Genomic DNA, 18718 nt, shown 5'->3' with positions numbered 1-18718 from the left:
ATATTACTATAATTATATTACCACAGCAACTAGAATTACCATAAATTAATTCAAGTACTTTACTATAGTATGGTTCAAAAACACTATACTATAAATTACTATAGTATTACTATAAATTATATACTATAATATTATAGTATTATAAATAATATTAGTGTGTGTAATTAGTATTACTATAAATTACTATAGTATTTTTTCACCTGGGATGGTATAAAATACACACTGATAGCAAACCATGAACATATGGCGTTTGATTTAAAACAAAATTTTACATTTTCTATATTTGAAAAGTAACATTTGCAGGGAAAATATTTATCTGAACAGAAATTTCAGTAGCACTTTATTTTACAGTCCTGTTCCTAATGTACATTACATACTACGCACTTATTATATTAATTAAAATATCTAGGTACTAACCCTAAAACTAACCTTAACTATATTATCCAGTACTGTAAAATAAAGTGCAACCGATATTTCTCCACAAACAAGCAGCTTCCGTGCCACAACAATCATGGCCGCTCGATCCGTGTAAGTGAATCTGAAGTGTCGCCACGCCCATGTTGGGGACGCGCATGCGTACTGCCGATCTCAGACTTTTATTTTGAAATTTGCGACAGTCGATTGCAATCTTGTTTACGTCACTGCATTATTGAGCTTGAGGAAGCGACTGAAAATCCATCGAGCTCGCGAACTTTGACAAACACTGACTTTTCTGAGTATTTCATTGTATTTAAATGCATGCCGTTAAACCAGTTCTCCTCAATGCATAATTGTAGTAAAGCTTAAAGGGTGTGAATTAGCTCGCCTGCTACCTGACTGCATTGAGCTGCTGTCACTCAGCGCACAGCGGCAGTGAAGTGCACACTTATCGATCAACATCGAGAAACCCCTGGAGCTTTCCTATCGATCTTCATTGATCCGCTGAGAATATATCGATTGTGAGTGATGGGGGCCCACAGGAGTGAGGGACGCCGGGATTGGCTCCAGCAGGATTTCACTGAGCAGCAGGTTCAGACAGTGGTGAGTCAAACTCGTGTGTCATCATCTTCATCTTCATCATCACCGTCATCATCAAAACTAAATATGAAACTGAAAAAGAAAACACATTCTGCACAAAGAAAATGAACCCTGCTTTTTTATTTTCTATAATTATTTATTTTCTTTTAATTTATTTTATTATTTTTAAGAACAAATTAGTCCCATGCTTCAAGTGTACTCGTTACTTAGGCACTAAAACAATAAAATGCACAATATGTGTGCACATTTTACAATAGAGGGTTTGTGTGTGTGTGTGTGTGTGTGTGTGTGTGTGTGTATATATATATATATATATATATATATATATATATATATATATATATATATATATGTGTGTGTGTATATATATATATATATATATATATATATATATATATATATATATATATATATATATATATATATATATAGTTGCATGAAAAAGTATGGGAACCACTTGCAGAATCTGTGAAAATGTGAATAATTTTAACAAAATAAGAGAGATCATACATGTCCTGAGTAAGATATTTTACATAAAAGATGTTTATATATAGTCCACAAGACAAAAAAAAAAAAAAAAAAAAGCTGAATTTATTAAAATAACCCCTTTCAAAAGTTTGTTACCCATTGGTTCTTAATACTGTGTGGGGTTACCTGATGATCCACGACTGTTTTTATGTTTGTGATGGTTGTTCATGAGTCTCTTGTTTGTTCTGAGCAGTTAAACTGAGCTCTGTTCTTCAGAAAAATCCTCCAGCTCCTGCAGATTCATCAGTTTTCAAGCATTTTTTGCATATTTGAACCCTTTCCAGCAGTGACTGTATGATTTTGAGATCCGTCTTTTTACACTGAGGACGATTGATGGACTCAAAGACAACTATTAAAAAAGGTTCAAACATTCACTGATGCTCCAGAAGGAAACATGATGCATCAAGTTAAGATTAAAGGGTTAGTTCAGCCAAAAATGAAAATAATGTGATTTATTACTCACCCTCATGCCGTTCCACACCTGTAAGACCTTCGTTAATCTTTGGAACACAAATTAAGATATTTTTGTTGAAATCCGATAGCTCCGTGAGGCCTCCATAGCCAGCAATGACATTTCCTCTCTCAAGATCCATTAATGTACTAAAAACATATTTAAATCAGTTCAAGCCACGAGAATATTTTTGGTGCGCCAAAAAAACCCCCAAAATAACGACCTATTTAGTGATGGCCGATTTCAAAACACTGCTTCAGGAAGCTTCGGAGCGTAATGAAACTTTTGTGTTGAATCATGATTCAGATCACGTGTCAAACTGCTGAAATCACGTGACTTTGGCGCTCCGAACAGCTGATTCGATACACTGATTCATAACGCTTCGAATCTTCCTGAAGCAGTGTTTTGAAATCGGCCATCACTAAATAAGTCGTTATTTTGTTTTTTTTGGTGCACCGAAAATATTCTCGTCGCTTTATAATATTAATATTGAACCACTGTATTCATATGAACTGATTTAAATATGTTTTTAGTACATTTATGGATCTTGAGAGAGGAAATGTCATTGCTGGCCTCACTGAGCCATCGGATTTCAACAAAAATATCTTAATTTGTGTTCTGAAGATTAAGGAAGGTCTTACGGGTGTGGAACGGCATGAGGGTGAGTAATAAATGACAGAATTTTCATTTTTGGGTGAACTAACCCTTTAAGATGCATTGTATTTGAAGATCAAGGTAAACTGTATTTAATTCTGTTGCTTCTGAAGGGCAGTACTAAATGGAAAAAAAAGATCTTTCAACAAAATAAGATATCTTCATCCTGTTCAAAAGTTTTCATCGGGTTTTCTTCTGGAGCATCAGTGAATGTTTGAACCTCTTTTAATAGTTGCGTTGGGGAAAGTTACTTTTAATATTACAATATTGCATTACTCCCTAAAAAAGTAAATAATTGCATTACTTTTTATTAAAAGTAATGCGTTACATTACATTTGCGTTACTTTTTCTTACCTTAGCTGGGCTTGCTTGCTTGTTTTAATAACAACAATAAAAAAAAATCTATTTTTGGCAAATGTTATGGCCCTTTTACACCAAAAGTGAAATGAATAAGCCTCAGGCTGAAGGAAATGCATATTTACGCCTGTGCAGTAGAGGGCGCAGCTCAAACAAACCTTTCAGCTTTGCTGCCATTCTGGATTTAAAACGAGATTTCATTTCACAGTTTTTATTTATTTTGAGGAATGCTGAATGTTTTTGTGCAAGTGAGAAGTAAATGCATGTTCACATTTAGTCTAGAGCTGGAATAACCATCATGTTCACACAGCGCACACAACTCCTCTGCACTTTATTTCTGTCAACATGGCGACAGGAGAGCTGTCAGTCCATAAATGTGAAATAGTAACTTGCGTTACTTATTTGAAAAAGTAACTCAGATATTTTGTTGTAAATTGAAAAGTAATGCATTACTTTACTAGTTACTTGAAAATGTAATCTGATTACTTAAATTACTTGTAATTTGTTACCCCAACACTGTATATAGGGCTGTCAATAGAGATGCACTGATATATCGGCCAATAATTTCACACTATTGGCTATCGATCGATAGTTTAAAAAAAGCCGATAGTCAGGGCCGATATATCCTGGCAAGAAAATGCACTACATTTGGGCTTTGTGTAAAGAAAATGCTAAGAAATCAGTTTGATATTCAATATTAATAGAAATGATATTAATTAATAACATTCCGAAAGTTAAGAAATATTCATTTGATCTTCATAATTTAGTTAATGTGTGTTAATATTAATTTGAGTAATGTGTTTGTTTATAACTGATACCAGTTACTCTGAAACAAGTTGATGAAATGGACAGAATAGAGTTTTTATTTGCATTTCTTTCAAAATAAAATGATTAAAAATATAATTATTAATTATAATGAAAATCATTAATTTAAAAGAAGGTATAAAAGGCAAAATCCCCAAACTATCGTTATCGGTATCGGCAGATATCCCTCTGAATAATTGACTATCGGTATCGGTGGAGAAATTTAATATCAGTGCACCTCTAATAAAAAAGTAAACTTTTTACAATAAAGGGGGTATATATTATAATATTTTATTATAGAATTACAATATTAACCATGCAAAAGGGCTGTTGTCATTTGATAGCATGTCTTGATTGTTGCATCTTTCTTTATGGCCTTTTACACTTCATGTGGCTGCTGTGAAAACATGTTTTTCTATGGCAGAATCCCTGGAACATCATGATCAAACACAGACAGGTGCATCGCAGGGGCCGACGCTCACAGATGACGGTTAGGTAAGGTCCACAAATGTGTATTCCAAGATTAGTTTCCATTGTTAAAATACTTTCTCCTATCCCAGGTTAATATGCTGTAAGACATTTGAGGGTCTTTCAAAACATTGCTGTCATTTTGTGTAGTTACACAGATCCTGTCATTTCCATGGAACTTCTGCGGACCGTTTTGCAGCCCAGCTTCAATGAAGACATCCGTGCTGTGTTCAGAAAATACATGAAGGTGAGCGACCGATCATGTTTGGTTATTTTAGGGCTGGTTGTGTTTGATTAAATTGCTCTGATCGTGTTTGTTTTTACTCTTCTCTGCACAGTTTTTTGAGAAGGCGGCCAGTAATGTGAAAGAGAATGTTGGGGGAGACGTGCAGCCCGATCAGCTTATCAGAGATGCTTGCAGAAACTGCCTAGAACATGTAAAATATCATTTATACACAAATTTTGCAAATATTTAGGCTGAAATTTGTGGTGAATTATGAGATAAGTGTTTGGAAATGTTCTGTTTTAGGCAAAGCAGCTCTTTCCTGACGCAGAGAAAACTGCTCCGAAACCTAGTGTTGACGCCACAGTGAAGGTAAATGTTATCCAAATTGTTATGCAATTCATTGAGAATTTCATTTAAAATGTTAAAGTCTGTGAGAACCTGCATGCTTGCCTGAGAAACTAGAAATATAGCTGCTATTTTTTTTTTCGTTCTGATGGGTTTTATTTAAGTTCTAATTTTTTTTTTTTTTTTTTTCAATCCACAGCGTTCACGGCAGCCAGATGACACCTCTGGCCAGAGAGACAGCCCCATCCCTAAAAAGGTGAAGGGAAAAAAATACACACACACACACTACCGTTCAAAAGTTTTGAGGTCGGTAAGATTTTATATTTTTGAAAGAAGTCTCTTCTGCTCACCAAGGCTGCATTTATTTGATCATAAATGCAGTAAAAACAGTAATATTGTGAAATTTTATTGCAATTTAAAATAACTGTTTTCTATGTCAAGATATTTTAAAATGTAATTTATTCCTGAGATCAAAGCTGAATTTTCAGCATCATTACTCCAGTCTTCAGTGTCACATGATCCTTCAGAAATTATTCTAATATGATGATTTGCTGCTCAAGAAACACTTATTATTATTATCACTGATAAAAACAGTTCATATTTTTATGGAAACTGATACTTTTTTCAGGATTCTTTGATGAATAGAAAGTAAAATAAATCATTTATCTGAAATAGAAATCTTTTTTAGTATTGTAAATGTCTTTACTGTCACTTTTGAACGGTAGTGTTTATATAAAAAATTAACGTTTAATCAAGTCCCTTACCCATATGTAAATTCCCTTAAAGTGCCCCTATTATGCTATTTTAAAAGTTCCTAATTTTATTTTGGAGATCTCCTACAAAAGTTTAAAGTCCCCCTGAAATCAAAATGTACGTTTTTTTTTTTTTTTAGCTTTTAGAATGAATATGATAGCATTAAAGGGTTAGTTCACCCAAAAATGAAAATAATGTCATTAAGTACTCACCCTCATGTCGTTCTACACCCTTAAGACTTTCGTTAATCTTCGGAACACAAATTAAGATATTTTTGATGAAACTGTTAGAAATTATGAGGAAAATGGGGTTTTACGAGCTCAACGACTCTGATCGAGCCGTGATCTTGGCGAAACACTATTGGCTATTTTGAAAAAAAGGGGAGGGGCTTCTAGATATATCCCATCCTGTCTTCCTGTTTCATTGGAAATTACGTCAAAACAGTGAATAAATCTGCGTGCTTCACAGCACTTCAGTGGACCTTCATCATGCATCCAAGATCAACACTTTAATTTTCTCATACTATTCATTGCTCATCACCTGTCTGAAAATGAAGATTTGTTCGAAGATTCAGTTTCTCTAAATCCCTCCTTTCCACGAGCCTGCTCTGCTCTGATTTGGTCAGATATGGCCCAGTCTGTTGTGATTGGTCGTTGCTGGCGACTCATTTCGGCAGTTCAGAATCGTTTCTGTCTTTTAGAAGACAATAGCTTTATTTGTCATGCACTTTGATCTTTTACATTCACAAACAGCTATATTATGTACACTACATGAAAGGTAATATTCGAAAAAGCATAATAGGGGCACATTAAATAAACATTATCACACAAGCAAGAGTGCTGTTGTTCTGAATACCAACAATTATAAATACATATTATTTGTCTATTTTCAGAGGAAAGGTCGTCCTCCTGGTCCAGTTGTACAGTACGACAGAACAGCCCCATACAGCACTCCGTAAGTTTCATTTATATTTATTATTTTTTTATCTGATTTCCCTATTTATTAAATATTCAAGCGTTTGACATTTTAAAACATATTCTGCAGAGCGAAAATCAAAGTAACCGAGCCAATAAAGAGAGAAGGACCTAAGGTAGATATTTTGTTTAAAATGGCATAATAATTGATACTGAAAAGTTTACATGATGATAATAATGTGTCTGTTTTGATGTGTGTATATAGTGGGACCCATCCAGACTGAATGAGAACAGCACATTCGTTCTGGGATCCAGGGCAAATAAGTAAGTGTATAAGGGTTTGCTCAAATGCTTTCGGTCTTTTTCACTATAGTTGACATGAACATTAATGGGGTCATTGATTATGATTTCAATTTTTAACTTTAGTTAGTGTGTAATTTTGCTGTTTGAGCATAAACAACATCTGCAAAGTTACGACGCTCAAAGTTCAATGCAAAGGGAGATATTTTCTTTTAAAGAATTAGCCGTTTAAGGACTACAACTAACGGCTGGTAGGGACTACAACGAGCTTCTTCCTGGGTTGGTGACATCACTAACCCTAAAATTTACATAAACCCCGCCCCCGAGAACACACAACAAAGGGGGCGGGGCCATGTTGGGCTGCTTTAGAGAAGAGGAAGAGTTGTTGTAGTAGAGTGTTGTTGTCATGCCGTCATTTTACGCCGGACTGCTTCACAAACGAGGGTCAATTCAACACAAAAGATGAACATGACGGCACATGCTAGTCGATGAGTTGAATCAACTCCACAGCAACTACATCAATTTATCCACTAACCATTCAGAAACATCCAGTTTCATTCTAAAAGTTGTAACTTCTTCCTGAGTCTCTCCATCAGTGTCGACTCCGGTTTGAACAATGTAAGGCTGAACACCGTTACTGACAATCCTCATTTTGGCTGCGTGAGATTCTCCAGCTTTGTTGTTGTTGAGCTGTTAAAGCTCCGCCCTCTTCTGGAAAGGGGGCCGGGAGCAGCAGCTCATTTGCATTTAAAGGGACACACACAAATAGGGGCAAATTTGACAAGCTATAATAAATGATCTGTGGGGTATTTTGAGCTGAAACTTCACACACACATTCTGGAGACACCAGAGACTTATATTACATCTTGTGAAAGTTGGCATTCAAAGGTCCCCTTTAAACAACATGTAATTTGGATATATATGTTCAACAAGTACTGATACTGTATATAATCTTAGGGCTTTGGGAATGGGCGGTACAAGAGGAAGAATCTACATCAAACACGCAGAGCTCTTCAAGGTATGTTTAGACTTTTTTTGTGCGTCGATTAAGCTGTTTACGTGTTCATGTGGAAGTAGCCATAATATATTTTGTGTCTCAGTATGCCGCTGACGCTCAGGACAAACACTGGCTTTCAGAAAGACAACACATGAGAGCCACAGGTGGAAAGATGGTGAGGATATTATGTGTTTGTGCTTACAAAAAAATATTCTAATGAAGCAGTAAATTATATTTAAACTGTTTCTCTTCTCAGGCCTATCTGCTTATAGAAGAGGATATTCTTGATCTTGCCCGAAGTGACGACTACAAGTAAATAAGCACATAGAAGACTTTTAAATGAATGTTAGAGGGAATATGCATTGTAATATTTTCTCTGAATCCTTAGGGACTGTCCTGACTTGAAGCTGGATGAATTGAAACCATTTCTAGTGCCCATTTGGATGGTGGAGAAGATGCAGAAGGCAATGGATGCACAGAAAACAGAAAATGATCTCGCCGTTTAATGCCAACCTCGCCAGGCAAGTCGATGGACCACGGACACTCTTCAGTGTTATCAATTTAGCATAACTGTAACTTTTTGTTGTTTGTTTGGCCATGTTCACAGTAGACCCAGGCATTATGATCAAGTTGCCCAGGAATTGTTGTGTTGGAGGTTTATTTGGCAAATCAGATTTCCACATTTCATTTCATGGTACAGATCTGATACCTTTTTTTTTTTTGCTTTTTTTTTCCTATCAAAAAATGTGTGCTTTGTCATGACTTTGTATTTAAAGAATTGAATATCTAATGAGGCACATATAGAGCCTTAATGATTTTTTTTTTAATTTTATGGTTAATGGACATTTTGTATGTTTGTTTTGTGCGTGTGTATGTGTTTTTTCATGATCATTTATCATATTTTTTTTAACAAATGAATTTTATGAATTTGTCATATCTGCTTTAAAAGGGAATGTATTTTGTCATTTTCATTTTCTCGCTTTTTAAATATACACCTTTATTCTAAACAACAAAAGAGAAGCTACTTCATTTAGCAGCATAATTATACAGTGAACCGTGATATTTTTACCTTAGTATCTTTTGTAATCTTGAATATTTTTTACAAAAATGAAATGGGAAAAAAAAAAAAAAAACATTTAACCGATTTTCTGGCATATTAAAAAAGGGGGAGGGGTATTTAAATTATTTTCTAAATGAATTTCATACCTGTTACACTCACCTACTGTATGTTATATAACTGAAAATGTAGAACGGTTTATGTAAATGTATTTACTAATAAACGTTTTGTGCTAAATGTTGTATAGTTATTTATACTTACAGTTATCGTTTGTAAAAGTATGAGGAAACTAGCAGAACGACTGACGGTTATAAACACGCCCACCAGGCTGTATCAACCAGTCAGATCAAAATGTTTTGTGCCTAGCTTCAAAGCTCATTGGTTGCTATGCGATCGCTTTGTTCGTAATCTGTGCCTCTGATTGGTTGAAATGATGATCAGGCGGAGATTTCCGTTAGGCAACCTAAGTTTAAACAAGGGGGCGGGATGTGATTTAAAAAATTCGTTCAGGAGTCGGTTAGTGTTGTTGACTGCATTGAACACAGCCGGTAATATGTCTATAATGTCAAGTAATATCGCTAGAATATATATTTAATGTTGGCTTATATACCTTTTATTATGTTGCTGTATAAATTGGTTTGTTTATGATTTAATTAGCGCAGTCGCCAACTCGATAGAATAACGATTTGTTGCGGTTTATATTTAAGCGTTAGATAACTTGTGTATTAACTAAAGATATGTATTCTTTGTATCGTTAGTTTTCGAAATGCTTGTATTTTACTAGTTACGTATGTATGTTTAGGTTATCGCTGCTATAAAATGAGGCCTTTAACGTTAACTTACCTCACATTTAAAAGAGAAACCGTTTTTTGTTTTTTTTAGCACGAAATCGGATTATTATTTCTGTCACTTTTTATAAAAACGAATTAGATTCGGCTTCTCGGGTTTCAGTCGGCTGGTTTGTGTAGCCGGGTTGACATGAAGCTCCCTAACGCAACGTAAACGTGCTTTCTGTGTTGTAAACCGTGTTTGTATGCTGTAGATGTGCGCATTAAAATCACTTTTCCTCATGAAAAACCATCGCAGATCTGACGCGATGGCCTCTCAGAATATGGATCCCGCAGCAGCCGCGTCCACAGCAGCGCTGAAGGGCAGCGAGACGAGCGGAAGTGTGTCGAAAGGATCCGTCTCTAAAAGGTTTGATTGTCCAGATATTCCCTTTAAGTGTAGTGGAAACGTGTAAGTGGGCCATTCTCTGGAAGAAACTCATATAGGATTTATATTGGTATTATTTTCATAAATGGGATCAATAAGATATTTCTGTAACAACTGGAATTCATACAGGCTTGTTTTATGTTTCTTGTAGAAACATTGGAGTCTTTATCGGAACAGAATTTGTATTGAAATATTGTGTATTGTACTGGAATTGAACAATATCACGTGAGCAAGTGTAACTTGTTTCTGACACAATTTTTAAATGGTTCCAAAAGAATTCAAATCATTAAACTTGTAAAAAGAGTTTCAAAATCCTTAAAGGGTTAGTTCACTCAAAAATGAAAATAATATAATTTATTACTCACCCTCATGCTGTTCGTTAATCTTCGGAACGCAAATTGAGATATTTTTGTTGAAATCCGATGGCTCTGTGAGGCCTGCATAGGGAGCATTGACATTTTCTCTCTCAAGATCCATTAATGTACTAAAAACATATTTAAATCCGTTCATGTGAGGACAATGGTTCAATATTAATATTATAATGTGTTTTTGATGCACCAAAAAAACAAAATAATGACTTATAGTGATGGCTGATTTCAAAACACTGCTTCAGGAAGCTTCAGAGCATAATGAATCAGCGTGTCGGAGCGCCAAAATCACGTGATTTCAGAAGTTTGGCGGTTTGACACGCGATCCAAATCATGATTCGATACGCTGATTCATAACGCTCCGAATCTTCCTGAAGCAGTGTTTTGAAATCGGCCATCACTATACAAGTCATTATTTTGTCTTTTTGGCATATCAAAAATATTCTCGTAACCGTAAAATTTTCATGGTATCGGTACCGACTACTGGAATTTTGGTACCGTGACAACACTAGTCGCTTTATAATATTAATATTGAACCACTGTACTCACATGAACTGATTTAAATATGTTTTTAGTACATTAATGGATCTTGAGAGAGAGGAAATGTTATTGTTGGCTATGGAGGCCTCACTGAGCCATCGGATTTCAACAAAAATATCTTAATTTGTGCTCCAAAGATGAACAAAGGTCTTACAGGTGTGGAATGGCATGAGGGAGAGTAATTAATGACATTAATTTCATTTTTGGGTGAACTAACCTTTTAATGTTTTAATGTCCTACAGGGATGTTTTTGTTATTGGTAATCATAATGGTCCTGTTGAGAGCTACAATATAGTTTTTTTTTTTTTGTTTTTTTTTGTTTACTGAAATTCATATTTCAATAGAAATCCATTGGGACTTTTTTGACTAGGGGGTGGTAGTCCCTCAATTTTTTCACTGCTGTTAATACCATTTTTAAAGGTGCAATATGTAAGAATTTTGCAGTAAAATATCCAAAAACCACTAGGCCAGTGTTATATATTTTGCTCGCTTGAGTACTTACAATATCTCAAATGTCTCCATCTGTTTGTAAATCATGAGAAAATTGCAATTTTAAAGGGTTAGTTCACCCAAAAATGAAAATTATGTCATTAATGACTCACCCTCATGTCGTTTCAAACCCGTAAGACCTCCGTTCATCTTCAGAACACAGTTTAAGATATTTTAGATTTAGTCCGAGAGCTTTCTGTCCCTCCATTGAAAATGTATGTACGGTATACTGTCCATGTCCAGAAAGGTAATAAAAACATCATCAAAGTAGCCCATGTGACATCAGAGGGTCAGTTAGAATTTGTTGAAGCATCAAATACATTTTGGTCCAAAAAGTAACAAAAACTACGACTTTATTCAGCATTGTCTTCTCTTCCGGGTCTGTTGTCAGACCCAGTGACGCTGCTGACGTAAGACACTTATGTTATCTGGTGCGCCTGAGCTTCCTTTACAGTCTGAGGAGACGCACGATGTAAGCAAAACAACCTTCGCAAACATGTCTAAGGATTTCGACACAGAGGAAGACTTTCATTTTTTTGCTCCTCCATATTTATTTGAACCCGATACATGGACGAAGAACTAAGAGCGATGGAAGAAGCTCCTACACAGCAGCAACCGCTGTCACAAGCTTCGGAAAGGCAAAGAGCAATGGAGACCTGGTGGTGTAAATGTCAGCAGTGTCACTGCAGAGTCGTGAACGCGGATTGACAACAGACCCGGAAGAGAATACAATGCTGAATAAAGTCGTAGTTTTTGTTATTTTTGGACCAAAATGTATTTTCGATGCTTAAAAAAATTCTAACTAACCCACTGATGTCACATGGACTACTTTGATGATGTTTTTATTACCTTTCTGGACATGGACAGTATACCGTACATACATTTTCAATGGAGGGACAGAAAGCTCTCGGACTAAATCTAAAATATCTTAAACTGTTCCAAAGATGAACGAAGGTCTTAGGGGGTTTGAAACGACATGAGGATGAGTCATTAATGACATAATTTTCATTTTTGGGTGAACTAACCCTTTAATCAAGGCTCCGGGACGTGTGACGAGTCACCTGTCAATTGCATCATATCCCCGTTACCCTCAGTTTCTGGTTTTATTTTGTAGAAACCATGGAAACACCAAAGACACTTTAATATATTACATATTTTAATAGACAAGGGAACAACTTTTTGGTTCCGTTTATAGACAGAAAACGAATTATTGTTATATAGCTCATCACATTTTATTCTTATTGTTTAAATCTAATTTTCTTAATTTTTTTGTGAGTACCATGCTTCACCATGCCTCAGAGAAAAACACTATTTTGTCAAGTAGCTAACATAGCATAATCAGATGCTGCTTTAATTTTAGTAACAGTAAACAGCATTTTCTCCATCATACAATACGTTTTAAAATGAATTGCATGCCATTTAGCAACACAAGCCATCCAGCATTTAATATGATATTCTAAAATCGATCCATCTTACTGCAGTGTGTAACAGTGCGAACGCACAGAGCAACGTTATAACATTATTTAACACACTCAAATGTATCTAATATGATAAACAGAGCTGCGTTGGCATAATAAAAGTCCCGCTGCTCGTGAGGCGTGTGTTGCGCAATCGCTCCAGCGGCCTCGTTCAGCTCCAACAACACTCGGTCCTGCTCTGCTTCATACTACAGTAATGTTAATAAATTTGCATCCATGAACATGATTTCTTCCTGAGTCCTATCCCGATTATTTCCACCTGCTGTGAGGTGAAGACCACATGTCCCAAGATTCCATGCTCAAACTTGGTGTCATCAAGCTACGCTTTTATTTTGAATAGGCCTCTAGCGGACAGAAAATATTACATATTGCACCTTTAACACTTTTATGTATATCTTGGCATCTGCAAATGACACAGAAGTCTGTCATTTGAAAATCTCTTTTTCTTAAGTAAAATAAAGTTTAGCAATTCATGTTCATTGTCTCCCCTTTCCCTCTGTAGGCTTCAGCAAGAGCTAATGACGCTAATGGTAAGACCTTTATATACAGCAGGTATTATGATTGGTCTCTTCAAAGGGTTAGTTCACCCCAAAATTAAATTTCTGTCATTAATCACACTCATTTCATTCCACACCTGTAAGACTTTCGTTCATCTTCCTAACACAAATGAAGATATTTTTGATGACTGAATTCTGTCACTACCACTTTGACCAAAATGTTCATAAAGAGATCGTAAAACTAATCCATACAAGAGGTTTAGTCCAGATTTTCTGAAGAGACTCAATCGCTTTTTATGATGAACATATTTAATTTAGGCCTTTATTCACATGTAAACATTGATCAGCAAAAATAAGTAGACGCTGACCTGAATGACGCACAAGAACAAACCTGTTCCAGAAGCTCAAATGTGCTGCGTAATCACTGAGGTTCTTTCTCGTGTGTTATGCAGCACGTTTGAGCTTCCGAAAGTGGTAGTTACAAAGACAGTCTATAGAAGGAAATCTAACAACATTCTGTCATCAAAAAATATCTTCATGTGTGTTACGAAGATGAATGAGACTTGCAGGTGTGGAACGACATGAGGGTGAGTAATTAATGACAGAAATTTTATTTGGTGGTGAACTAACCCTTTAACTGTAGCTAGTTAACTCAATGCTTTGTGTCAATGCAGATGTCAGGAGACAAGGGGATTTCAGCGTTTCCAGAGTCTGACAATCTCTTCAAATGGATAGGCACGATAGATGGAGCTCAAGGAACGGTGGGAGTTGTTTTTCGCTTGGTGTCAGGAAATGTGATTCTTGCAAGTTTCATGCAAGTTAATGTAGGTAGTCAGAGAATCTTGCGTAAATCCCTAATTTTTTCCCTCTCTATTTAGGTTTATGAAGGTTTGAGGTACAAACTTTCACTGGAGTTTCCTAGCGGGTACCCCTACAACGCCCCTCGGGTGAAATTCATCACTGCTTGTTTCCACCCAAATGTTGATGAGAATGGTTTCATCTGCCTAGACATTTTGAAGGACAAGTGGTCTGCACTTTATGATGTTCGCTCCATACTACTGTCCATTCAGAGTCTACTAGGAGGTGGGTTCTGCTTTACCGTGAGAAACAAAGTTTTGGTTCATTCTCAATTCATGGTTATTTGAATTTAATTGGTCATGATCTTCAGGATGTTTACTTGAAATTAAACAACACAAGTTTTTCTTTAATTCAAGTTTTGCAACAATATGATTTCATTAGCTTTGGCAGTGCCTACTTATATGTAGAATCCGTTAATTCAGATCTTAATTCTTGTGAGGTGAACTACTTTCTATTGTCTGATTTGGTTTTAAAGTAATTTACCCCAGACTAGCCATCTTGTCTGGATCATTGTACTTATGAATTTTATTTTTTTTCAGAACCCAACAATGATAGTCCAATGAACTCTGCAGCTGCTGAACTATGGGATGACCAGGAAGGTAAGAGAACATGCCAAAATGAAGCAGTTTCTTGAAACTGCAGTGTTTAGAGAATTGTTTTTGAATTCTGCAATAAACTGACGTTTCAAATCACTTTTGTTGCAGCCTTCAAAGCCCATTTGCACGCAACCTACAAGAAATGAACAAACGTCTGCCTCTTGTTTTATCTGTGTCTGTTTTCTTGTTTGTATTAATGTAAATTTTCTGTAATGGGTCTGTGTTTATTTCTGTGTTGTATTAACCTTGCCTGAATAAAATGCTGAATGAAATGTGCATAATTATTGGAATAAAAAAGGTGGAAAATAAGACCAGATTGTTAAATATTTTATTTTTGATATTTACAATATAAAGGTTTTGTGGTGAATAACTGATCAGTGTTCAGTTGCATAAACATGTTCAGACTGTCTTAAGAACTAGACTGACCAACTAGCAGATAGTCAATGGGTAATAATCAGTCTTACTTTTGGGGTTGAAATGAAACCAAGAAACTTTATTTAACTGTCATAAAGTTATTCCTAGTCTTAAAGGGATAGTTTGACCAAAAATGTCACCATTTATTCACCCTTATGTTGGTTCCAAACCTGTGTGAATTTCTTTTGTTGAACTAAAAAGATATTTTGAAGAATGTTGGTAACCAGACGGTTGACGGTAGCTATTAACTTCCATAGTAGGAGAAAAATATGCAAGTCAATGTTTACCGTCAACTGTCTGGTTACCAACATTCTTCAAAATATCTTTTGTATACAGCAGAAGAAAGAAACTCGTACAGGTTTTGAAAATATAAGGGTGAGTAAATGATGACAATTTTCTGGGGCTGGGTGGTGGAAATAGATAACTGACTTGACTTGTAAGACTAGCCTAAGCATCTTATGCAACTGGCCACAGAAAATATAGTCTGAAAATTGTTCAAAATCTGTATTGAGTAAAAGGGTTTACAAAGTATGGTGATCAACAAATTAACCGGTTATTGCAGAATTCATGCATCTCAATTTAAAAAAAAAAAAAATTATTTCACACAATTCCTGAACTTAGCTGAGCAGACAAAGTAGACAGCCTACTTTGCAGTTGTGGTGATGGCAACAGCCTGATATATTATTTTGAGACACCACCTCCACTTCCATCATGTCCTCCAAGCTTTCATCCTCTTCTTGCCCGCCATCAGCTTCTTGTGTGGGTTCAACGGACCACAGTGGCACGTTAACTCTCTGGAGCATTTCTTCAAGCAGAACGTCAATCCCCCTTATATGGGTCTTCAGGTCTGGTCTTTCCGTCTCATCTATTGATAACCATGGCGTCTGCACCATGGCTGCTCGAGCTGCTACTTCCGAAGTTCCACCAGCATAACCTGTGTTGACAAGGGCTTGTCGATCTTTGCGTTGGGTGAGGGGGAATATCTCTTGCAAGGCTTTGACCTTCTTTAGGTCCTGCTGGAAGTTTTCTAAGCTGGACAAGAAGATCACCCAAAGTCGTTCAACCTGTTCTTTGTCCTCTTGTCCTTGCTCCATTTCTGTCAGCAGAGTTAGCAGCCTCCGGTGAAGCCCTGAAACATGAGTCGGTCAAGACAACTCCAACAGTTTGAATGTAGCGTAATTGAATATGGCTAGCCGATGTGCAGAAAAATACTGAAAGGAGAATGTAAAATTTCTGCACCGCTAGCGAAGTTTATTTTTGAAGTACTTGTTCTGCTTGTTTTTTTTTTCTACTTGTCCTGTCTTACCTGAGCATATTTTATGAGCTACTGTCCTGGTTTCCTCCAGCTCCTCTCTAAGGAAGCTCCCATCTATGTTGCTCCCCAAGGAGGTTGCCATTTGCTGAAAGCAGGCTGTCACTTTGCTCAGGGCAGCCTGTGCCCGTTCACATTCATTCACCTGCCTCTTTCTGGTTTGGATCTCCACCACTGACTGCCGCCAGCGATTCATTACCACTCCTGTTGTGACCGACCTAAACTTGGCAGAATATTTAAGAGTTATTGTTGGTTTTACAATCTTAGAATGGGTCTGGCCGATTCTTAACTAAAATAATTTAAATGATATATAGTTTTGGTCTTAAAGGGTTAGTTCACCCAGAAATGAATTCATTAATTTGCAAGTCATTAATTACTCACAGGTTTGGAACAACATGAGTAAGACTTTCGTTCATCTTCAGAACGCAAATGAAGATCTTTTTGATCAAATCTGAGAGATTTCTGTCCCTCCATAGAGAGCTACACAACTGAAACTTCTAATGATGCTTCTAAAAGTTAATAAAGAGATCGTAAAACGAATCCATACGAATTGAGTGGGTTAGTCCAAATTTTCACAGATTTAATTTATTCTTTTATTCACTTATAAACATGTTCAACCGAACCTGATTGACGCACAAGAACAAAACATAATTGGTTCTCGTACACGTCAAGTGTTTACCACTACTGATGTGTGAGTTGGTGAATGTTTACATGTGAATAAAAGCCTAAATTCAGTCTGTTCCTCATATAACGCAACTGTCTCTTCAGAAAATTTAGACTAAACTGCTCAATACATATGGATTAGTTTTACGAGTTTTTCTCGAACTTTTAGAGGTGTCAAAGTTTCAGTTGCGTTAGCTGTCTATGGAGGGACAGAAAGCTCTCAGATTTCATCAAAAAAATATTAATTTGTGTTCCAAAGATGAATGAAGGTCTTACGAGTTTGGAACGACATGAGGGTGAGTAATTAATGACAGAATTTTCATTTTTGGGTGAACTAACCCTTGATGCAGTATGAAATTTTAAAATCTGTAAATATTATATAGTCAAACTTTTTCTAATCTCAATTAAATTAATAGAACATAACCATATCTTTTGTTTACAGAAATGTGGAATCATTTGCCTTTAATTTGTTAGGTATTTTAAAGTTCTCTTTTAAGAACTGTTGCAAACTTGTGCCTCTTGTTCAAAGTGGTTTTAAAAACAAACAGTATCAAGTGCTCTTATTTTACCTTATTTCTGATATCATTTTGATATGATATAGTTGTTTGCATTTGTATACCAAAACATTTACTATAGAAAAAAAAGCCACTTACGCTTAACTGAGCCTCAAAGATATCCGTGTGATTTCATACCCCTCTGAAACTTGCAAGCTGTTTTTCCAGTCCTGTTTCTCAGTGTGATTACATCCGTTTGAGACACTTCTGCGGACCTCCTTGTATTCGTATGCTCACCTCTGTTCTTTTTTCCAAAGCATTTATAGAGGCCGGTCTTCAGGGACTCTTGTTAAAATTAGACCCAAACCTTGCAGTCCATGCTCCCAGAATACCTTGCGCTGTAGATCATTATGTCAAAGTTCTTTCTTTTTCAGAAAGAATAAAAGATACAGCATTGGGAGGACAAGATTTTAAATCAAGAGATCATCATTTTGGCATGCATAATGACTTTGTGTGCAGTTGTCTGTATATATGTGCGTGTGATAATGTGTGTGCTGTGCACACTGGTTTATGTGAAGTTAATTGTCCACAGGGAGAGTGGTATGGTATTGGGGAGGAACAGACGGGGATCCTTTATTGACTCTCTTGTGCTTACTTGGGCTTGTTTGAAAGCTGTGTCACTTGATGCAACACATATGCTCCCATGGGTTAAGTCTCCTGAGCAACACCAGTAATATTAGTTCATTCAGTTAGCAAAACAGCAAAGCTGTAATAGGCACTGAAATAATTCCTTAGTCATAATTATAATCTGCTTCACACTCAAAATTGTGATGTAGGAGGGTATTGCTTGTATAAAGTATGATTCATTAATAGCTATTTTTTTATATATATTTTAAGATGCCAGTTGCAAATGCAATGTATCC

The 18718-nt window shown here is 36.1% G+C and overlaps 3 protein-coding genes across 4 annotated transcripts; 2 read left to right on the top strand and 1 right to left on the bottom strand.

Annotated features, from left to right (window-relative positions):
• The first annotated feature begins 614 nt into the window (after nucleotides 1-614).
• On the top strand, nucleotides 615-9108 carry LOC125273341 (deoxynucleotidyltransferase terminal-interacting protein 1). The gene is made up of 13 exons (XM_048198583.1): nucleotides 615-1020; nucleotides 4236-4306; nucleotides 4430-4526; nucleotides 4618-4716; nucleotides 4809-4874; nucleotides 5050-5106; nucleotides 6496-6557; nucleotides 6648-6693; nucleotides 6783-6841; nucleotides 7775-7835; nucleotides 7918-7989; nucleotides 8071-8126; nucleotides 8203-9108. The coding sequence occupies exons 1-13, from the start codon at nucleotides 946-948 to the stop codon at nucleotides 8318-8320; spliced, it is 939 nt and encodes a 312-aa protein (XP_048054540.1). The 5' UTR covers nucleotides 615-945; the 3' UTR covers nucleotides 8321-9108.
• Nucleotides 9109-9274: 166 nt separating this feature from the next.
• ube2c (ubiquitin-conjugating enzyme E2C) lies at nucleotides 9275-15221 on the top strand. Its single transcript, XM_048198588.1, has 7 exons — nucleotides 9275-9419; nucleotides 9958-10068; nucleotides 13464-13491; nucleotides 14133-14219; nucleotides 14337-14541; nucleotides 14856-14915; nucleotides 15021-15221. The coding sequence occupies exons 2-7, from the start codon at nucleotides 9968-9970 to the stop codon at nucleotides 15056-15058; spliced, it is 519 nt and encodes a 172-aa protein (XP_048054545.1). The 5' UTR covers nucleotides 9275-9419; nucleotides 9958-9967; the 3' UTR covers nucleotides 15059-15221.
• Nucleotides 15222-15223: 2 nt separating this feature from the next.
• Nucleotides 15224-18677, bottom strand: zgc:109913 (regulator of G-protein signaling 9-binding protein). 2 transcript variants are annotated; one of them, XM_048198587.1, is made up of 3 exons: nucleotides 17955-18677; nucleotides 16633-16861; nucleotides 15224-16455 (listed from the first exon to the last, which is right to left on the bottom strand). In XM_048198587.1, exons 2-3 carry the CDS (start codon nucleotides 16832-16834, stop codon nucleotides 15944-15946), a joined length of 714 nt encoding a protein of 237 aa, XP_048054544.1. In that variant the 5' UTR covers nucleotides 16835-16861; nucleotides 17955-18677; the 3' UTR covers nucleotides 15224-15943. The 2 variants fall into 2 exon arrangements, with proteins under 2 accessions (XP_048054544.1, XP_048054543.1); XM_048198586.1 differs by having other exon boundaries at nucleotides 16633-16856.
• Between the last annotated feature and the right edge of the window lie 41 nt (nucleotides 18678-18718).

The sequence above is a fragment of the Megalobrama amblycephala genome, linkage group LG8 (genome assembly GCF_018812025.1).
Source record: "Megalobrama amblycephala isolate DHTTF-2021 linkage group LG8, ASM1881202v1, whole genome shotgun sequence".
Taxonomy (NCBI): Eukaryota; Metazoa; Chordata; class Actinopteri; order Cypriniformes; family Xenocyprididae; genus Megalobrama; species Megalobrama amblycephala.
The sequence above is the reverse complement of the archived record's forward strand: the minus strand, read 5'-3'. Positions and strand labels throughout refer to the sequence as shown.

Excerpts from the sequence above, each read along its gene's own strand:
- LOC125273341 (XM_048198583.1), top strand. The coding sequence starts at position 946 with ATGGGGGCCCACAGGAGTGAGGGACGCCGGGATTGGCTCCAGCAGGAT. Across the intron at positions 4,527-4,617 it reads TGTTCAGAAAATACATGAAG|TTTTTTGAGAAGGCGGCCAG; the intron begins GTGAGCGACCGA and ends TTCTCTGCACAG. Across the intron at positions 8,127-8,202 it reads GCCCGAAGTGACGACTACAA|GGACTGTCCTGACTTGAAGC; the intron begins GTAAATAAGCAC and ends CTGAATCCTTAG.
- ube2c (XM_048198588.1), top strand. The coding sequence starts at position 9,968 with ATGGCCTCTCAGAATATGGATCCCGCAGCAGCCGCGTCCACAGCAGCG. Across the intron at positions 13,492-14,132 it reads AAGAGCTAATGACGCTAATG|ATGTCAGGAGACAAGGGGAT; the intron begins GTAAGACCTTTA and ends GTGTCAATGCAG. Across the intron at positions 14,916-15,020 it reads ACTATGGGATGACCAGGAAG|CCTTCAAAGCCCATTTGCAC; the intron begins GTAAGAGAACAT and ends CTTTTGTTGCAG.
- zgc:109913 (XM_048198587.1), bottom strand. The coding sequence starts at position 16,834 with ATGAATCGCTGGCGGCAGTCAGTGGTGGAGATCCAAACCAGAAAGAGG. Across the intron at positions 16,456-16,632 it reads AGCTCATAAAATATGCTCAG|GGCTTCACCGGAGGCTGCTA; the intron begins GTAAGACAGGAC and ends CTCATGTTTCAG.